Source organism: Emiliania huxleyi, assembly GCF_000372725.1.
Source record: "Emiliania huxleyi CCMP1516 unplaced genomic scaffold EMIHUscaffold_593, whole genome shotgun sequence".
Taxonomy (NCBI): Eukaryota; Haptophyta; order Isochrysidales; family Noelaerhabdaceae; genus Emiliania; species Emiliania huxleyi.
Window position 1 is genome coordinate 22,456 of NW_005197552.1, and position 6,000 is coordinate 28,455.

General features: G+C 64.8%; 2 protein-coding genes across 2 annotated transcripts; one reads left to right on the forward strand and one right to left on the reverse strand.

Moving 5' to 3' along the window:
• Window positions 1–2,576: 2,576 nt before the first annotated feature.
• EMIHUDRAFT_76744 (hypothetical protein) lies at window positions 2,577–3,260 on the forward strand (the record flags this gene model as incomplete). The annotated part of the gene is made up of 1 exon (XM_005764384.1): window positions 2,577–3,260. One exon carries the CDS (start codon window positions 2,577–2,579, stop codon window positions 3,258–3,260), a length of 684 nt encoding a protein of 227 aa, XP_005764441.1.
• Window positions 3,261–3,602: 342 nt separating this feature from the next.
• On the reverse strand, window positions 3,603–4,904 carry Lhcf46_2 (light harvesting protein). The gene is made up of 3 exons (XM_005764385.1): window positions 4,365–4,904; window positions 4,139–4,284; window positions 3,603–4,039 (listed from the first exon to the last, which is right to left on the reverse strand). The coding sequence occupies exons 1-3, from the start codon at window positions 4,870–4,872 to the stop codon at window positions 3,794–3,796; spliced, it is 900 nt and encodes a 299-aa protein (XP_005764442.1). The 5' UTR covers window positions 4,873–4,904; the 3' UTR covers window positions 3,603–3,793.
• Window positions 4,905–6,000: the final 1,096 nt, after the last annotated feature.

Here is a 6,000-nt window from a genome sequence, read left to right on the forward strand (position 1 = left end):
CCCGAATGATTACGGTTGATTAGAGGGCGCAGATTTGGAGAGATCTCGAGGAGTACATACAGATAGACCCTCCAACCATCAGCAAACTCCGTCCGACCTGATCGGTCGTACTGACCGCCGACAGATCACTGCAGACAGCAGACAGGCCGACGTCTCTGCACGCGGCCGGCCGGGCGAGAGGCTTGACACGATCCGACCCTGCGACCCTGACGCTGCTGCTCTAGCTATCAGACATGCACTGCTGACTGCTGCCACAATGTGCGACCGATGCTGACCCACTTGGCGGCCTTCCCGGTCAGTGGTGAGGCGCAGTTCAGAGCTGTCGATGGCGCGATGCCGCACTGGTCCCACATTGGTGACACGAGACCACCACGTTTGCCGGTCCAAGAGAGAGGCACTGGCGCTGTCCTGAGAAGGTGCGTGGTCCCTCTTGACTCCCATGCGCGCGAGGCTGTTTCCGTTATTCTGAAGGCTTTCCCGAACTCAAAACAGGATTCTGAGGGCAGACATGAGCTCACTCAGTGAGATCTTGCAGCACACACCCTGATTGTAATCCAGGAACATCGATCGATCGAGAACAAAGTCGGTCCGAACAAAGTCGGTCTCGAGATGATCGGGCCTGAGGGAGGGTGTAGAGGATGTAGAGTGTAGAGCGCTGTAGAGCTGTAGAGGTGTAGAGCGCTGGAGAGCGCTGTAGAGCGCTGTAGAGCTGTAGAGCTCTACATCCGCCGCGTGACGAACTGCGTGCGTTGTAGAGCGATGTAGAGGCGCTCTACAACGTGAAATCTCTACAACAAACTCTACATCATAAGCGGCGAACGAGGCACGGTCGCTCTCACGACATGAGGCGCGTTCCACTTGCCAGTGCTGCCCTGGCCTTCTGTCTGCCCGCCCAATGGGTGGCAGCCAGGTGCCTCTGCTGCTGTGGCATGCCTCACGGCTGCGACTGGCCGGCGCCCCGGCGCGTCAGCTCGGCTCGGCGTAGCGATAGTGGCCAGCGCAACTCGCTTGGACTCAACGCTCAGCCACAGGAGCTCCCGCATGCGCTGGCGCGAGTCATGGTGCATGCAACGCGCCTGAATGCTCGCCTCGCCTCGCGCAAATGCGACCGTCCTCGCAGCCGACAGTCCACCGCCTGCTAAAGAAGCACAGCGACGAATGCGGCACTGGCGACGCATGGCAAGCTGGTCATGACGCAGTTGTAGGGTGTTGTGTGTCGTCAGAGTGACTCTCTGTGTGTCAGGGATAGTCAGGGCCGTCCATCAGAGCTCCAGTAAGCTCGGAGACACCCCATTAGCGCGGCTCGACCTCTTTGAGTCACTGCCTTCCGGCGGTTTGGCTGTAGAGCCTCTACAACAAACTCTACAGCAAAATCGCGCTCTACATCGCTCTACAACGCACGCAGTTCGTCACGCGGCGGATGTAGAGCTCTACAGCTCTACAGCGCTCCACAGCCCTCTACATCTCTACAGCTCTGCAGCGCTCTACACTCTACATCCTCTACACCCTCCCTCAGGATCGGGCCGTAAGTGGCCTCGGGGCGTTTTCCTTTTTATTGGTGCACCAGAGGTCGACGACCGCAGTCTGCAGGGAGAGGCCTTGTCTTCGACGGCGTATGGGGTATGGCGGCCCTGCCGCAGCCTGATCTCGACTTGCGCTATGCGCGAAATTCTTTTTGATTCGTAATTCTTTTTCGCATAAGCCATAACACTACAAAAAAGCTTGTTACTTCCTGTCGGTGCTGTCGTCTGTTGTTGTTGTGCCCTTGTTTGTTCTCTTGGCACCTTGGAGTGCTGGGGGGGGCGACAGGGAGGATGTGGCCTTGAGTTATGTGTACGCCAACTCAGGGTGTGTGGCAGCCAGCTGGCTGTGTGTCTTGTGAGCCTGTTTGTGTCTGTGTGTCGCTCGTGCGTGTCGTCATCATCTGTCTAGCGTCCACCCATACCGCGTTGGTGTCCAGTCCGAGCGAGCCTGGCTGTTCTTCACCTTTCTACCACTACCTACCTAGCTTGTACCGGCTACCGGGAGTGTTGTTCTGACGTTCGTTTCGTAAAAAAGAAATAAACCACAACCCAAGGGAGGGAATGGGAGGACGTTCGTTTCGAAAGAAAGAAAGAAAGAAAACAGAAACCGAGGGATGGGGGGACGGCACGCCGCCACCACACACAGGGGTTTTAAGGAGAGGAGTGTGGTGCTAGCCGTCGGCTTATCTTTGGGCGTCTGCCTCTTCCTATCTCTCTTCGCACGCCCACCATAAACTCCTACCATACCCCGCAAAAAGTTGGAACCCCGAGGGCCGCTTTTCCGAGCAGAGCGCGAACACCAGCTCGTACACGAGTCACGAGACACCCATGCTCACCACAGCAATCTTCAGCGCGCGCCCAGCAACGCCCGCGCTCGCCTCGAGCGCACGGCTCGCTGCTGTCGCCGTCGCCTCGTATTCAGATCTCGCTCACCCACGTCAAACCTCCCGCTCTGCCGCCTCGTGCGGTCGCCGTGCTGCCCTCCTCTCGCTGCTGCTGCTATCAGCGCCGACGCGCCCGGCGGGCGCGAGCAGCCCGGCGTCGTTTGCTCAGATGGCTCAGGCCGCCTTTGCAGCCTTCGAGCGCGCCGATTACCTCGAGAGCGAGCGGCTCTGGCGCGCGGCCACGGAGCAGCACCCAAAGGAGGGCCTGGGGTGGGCCAACCTCGCGGTCGCGCTCATCATCAACGCCTCCGACAAGATGACGCTCGGCGTGCTTCCCACCGGCGAGCCGCTGCAGAGGCTCGAGGAGGCGCTCTCCGCGACCGAGCGAGCGGAGGCGCTCGGCGCCGCCGACGGCATTCTCCTCAACTCGCGCGGCAACGCGCTAGGTCTGCTGCAGCGGTGGGGGGAGGCGCGTGCCGCGTACGCCGCGGCTACGACGCTCTCGCCGCGCGACTTTGAGTCGATTCCGCGCTCGAATGAGGCGCTTGCGCTCATGCAGCTCGAGGAGCCCGCGCAGGCTGAGGCGTTGGTGAGGCGGATCATGCGGAGGGATCCGAACTTTGTCGACGCGTTCGCCCTGCTGGCGGCAGTGCGCTGGATGCAGGGCGACCCGGGTGGGACGGCCAGAGCCATCGCCCAGCTGTGCGGCGGCGGCGACGGCAGGATGTGGTGCGCGCGCTACTCGACCGAGCAGGTGGTGCTCGGGCGCTGGACGCCGCGCGCGGTGGAGGCGTACCGCGAGCTGCTCAAGGAGAAGAGCGTCCAGCTCGAGCTGAAGAATGGACTGATCTGAGGTCTCAGTTGTGAGTGGTGAGCCGACATACTGTACCGCAAAGTGTACCGCAAGCGCGTGGGCGGTGTGTCGGGTGTGGCGCCGTGGGCGGGCCCGCCGTGGCGGCGGGACGCCGCCACAGCTCGCCACGAGCACGCAGCGACAAAATGTTGACTGTATGTAAGTTGAGGCTGGTCGAGAGCGGAGGGGAAGAGGCGCGCGCCGTGGTCGGGCCGTGCGAGGTTCCGCGCCGCGCGGGGCGCCGGCGCCCGCGCCGCCGCCGGCGCCCGGCCGGGAGACTGCGGGTTGCACCTCCCACCTCGCCCTCGGCGCTCGGGGCGGACAGCACTGTTCAGCACGCGATTTTTTTAACGACGCGAGAGCGCTGTACACATATGATAACAGAGCTATCATCCGAGGCTCGGCTCACGGCTCTCGGCTGTCGGCAGCTCAGTCCTCTGTGGCGAGATACGAGCGCACGGAGACAGCCCACGGCCCGTCACTGGCCCGCGCGGTGCGAGCGCGCCCGAGGGGAGCGCGGGGCGCCTCTCTCCCTAGAAGGCGCCGCGGATCGCGCCGAAGAGCGAGGCGATGCCGTGGTAGACGGGCGTCGCGAAAAAGATGGGCGACTGGTCGACGACGGCGGTGTGCCAGACGGCCTCCTGCAGCGCGAAGCCGGTGATGGCAAGCATCGCCACGCGCCCGTGCGTGATCTCGGCCGTGTCGATGTTGGCCTTGACGTTTGCCAGCAGCTCCATCCGCTCCGCCTCGCTCGCAGGCGCCACATCCGAGCGCTCCACCTGCGCAAGCAGAGGCAGGGCGGGCTCGGCAACAGAGGCAGAACAAGCGGGCGTGGCGGTGAGGAGGAGGACGCGCGGTGCGGAGGGGGGGGCGCGCGCCCAGAACTTGGCGATCGCGCCGCGGAGGTCGAGCGGGTCGAAGCCGTAGTCGCCCGGCGAGTAGTTCCACGCCTTGTCCGCACTCTGCCAGCCCTCAAACTGCTCCTTCACGGTGGCGCTCTCGAGCAGCGCCGCGACGCCAACGGCTGCACGAGGGCGGGCGAGGAGGCGCGTTGCGGCGGCGGGGGGGCACGCGGCAGGGCCACGCGGGAGGAGGAGCTGCCACCTGCGAGCCAAAAGGCGCCGCCGAACTGGCCGAGGCCTCCGTTCAGGACGGATGGCGCGCGGCCGTCCGTGAGGTCGAGCATCGACTGGGCGCCGAGGAGATACGCCGCCGGCTCGTGCAGCAGCTCCGACCCCACCCAGCCGGCCACGCCGAGCATCGCCAGCCGCCCGTGCTTGATCTCCGCCTCGCGGTACGCAAGCAGGTGCGCCTCCGTCTCGGCGAGGTTCAGCGGGTCAAAGCCGACGTCGCCCGGCAGCTTGAGCGAGTTGAAGACCGAAAGGTCGGCTCCCGGCGCGTCGCCCCACGTGCGCGCCTCCTTGGCCCGCAGGGTCGCGCCGAGCCACTCGAGCGAGGCGTCGACGTCCGCAGCATGCGCGTCGATGAGCCGCTTCTTCGAGGCGACCATCTCGTCAAAGGTGGGCGGCTCGGCGGGCATAACGGGCGCGCCGGCACGCATCGCCACCGCGGGCGCGTGGAGCGACAGTGGTGAGATGGGAGCGAGAACCATCGCGCCGACCCCTGGGAGTGCACCAGGTTGGCCTCTGGATTGAGCTCGACCTCGAGGTCGGCGGAGAATGTGCCCGCGCGCCCGACCTCGCGGACGAGCCGGGCGCTCAGGACTTGGAGTCCCTCAGCGCGCATCTCGACGGCGAGGCTGTAATCGTCCAAGTGGAGCGCTGTGCGTGACCCCGCACGAAGGTGGCGAGTGCGCCGGCAGAAGAGGGCGTGAATCGCCCGTGCGTCTACCGGCGGCTGCAGGTCCATGTAGTTGCTGACCGGATGGTGCACACGCAACAGCGCCAGCCAGACCGTGTCGAGCGCCTGCTTCCAAATCTTGTTCACTCCCGCTATTTGGTGCGCGTCTTCAGGGGAGCCAAGCTCTGCCACGCGGATGATCATGTCGAGAGAGAGCAGGTATGCCATTGAGAGCGGCAGCAGTCGTGAGCGGCAGTCGCGAGCCGGCGGCCAGTCGTGAGCGGCCAAAATCATCGCGCACTGTTTTTCTTCCAAATTTGCTGGACAGTCAAGGGCCATGGCTGCGCTGGCGTAATGTGCCGACGAGAATGGCGACACATTGCCGACAAAAACACCTGCTTTGTTTTCAACCAGCACGCTCACCTGCTTTACCGTTAGCTCATGCCTCAAGCCTCAAGCGTCAAGGCCCCGCCAGCTCCACCTCAAAAGGGAACGGCCCTCCTGTTCCATTCCTCTCCCACCACTCCTCCGGGTCGCCGCCCTCCTTTCCAAGCACGCGGCGGAGGCCCTCCAGCACCGCGGCCCGATGCGACGCCGGCACCACCACCGCCCCCGGCGCAGCAGCCTCGCGCTGCCTGCGCTCCGCGCGGTGGTGCCGCGCAATCTCTGAACCGACGCTGTCGGCGTCCGCAACCCAATTGCGCTTGGATCCCGACCCGGCGCTGCCGAACGTCGCTGCTGTCGGGGCGGTAACGAACGAGCCGCCGCTGCCTGCCGCGCCGCCGCTGTGCAGCACCACGCCGTGCGGGATGCACCCGGCCTCGCCGCCCGGCCTCGCCGCCGGCTGCTCCATGCGGGCCTCGTCTCCCCGCGCCGCCGCTTCCTGGCGGCGGCAATCCTCCGCATCTGCCCCTCCCTTCGCCTCCCACGCCTTCCTCAT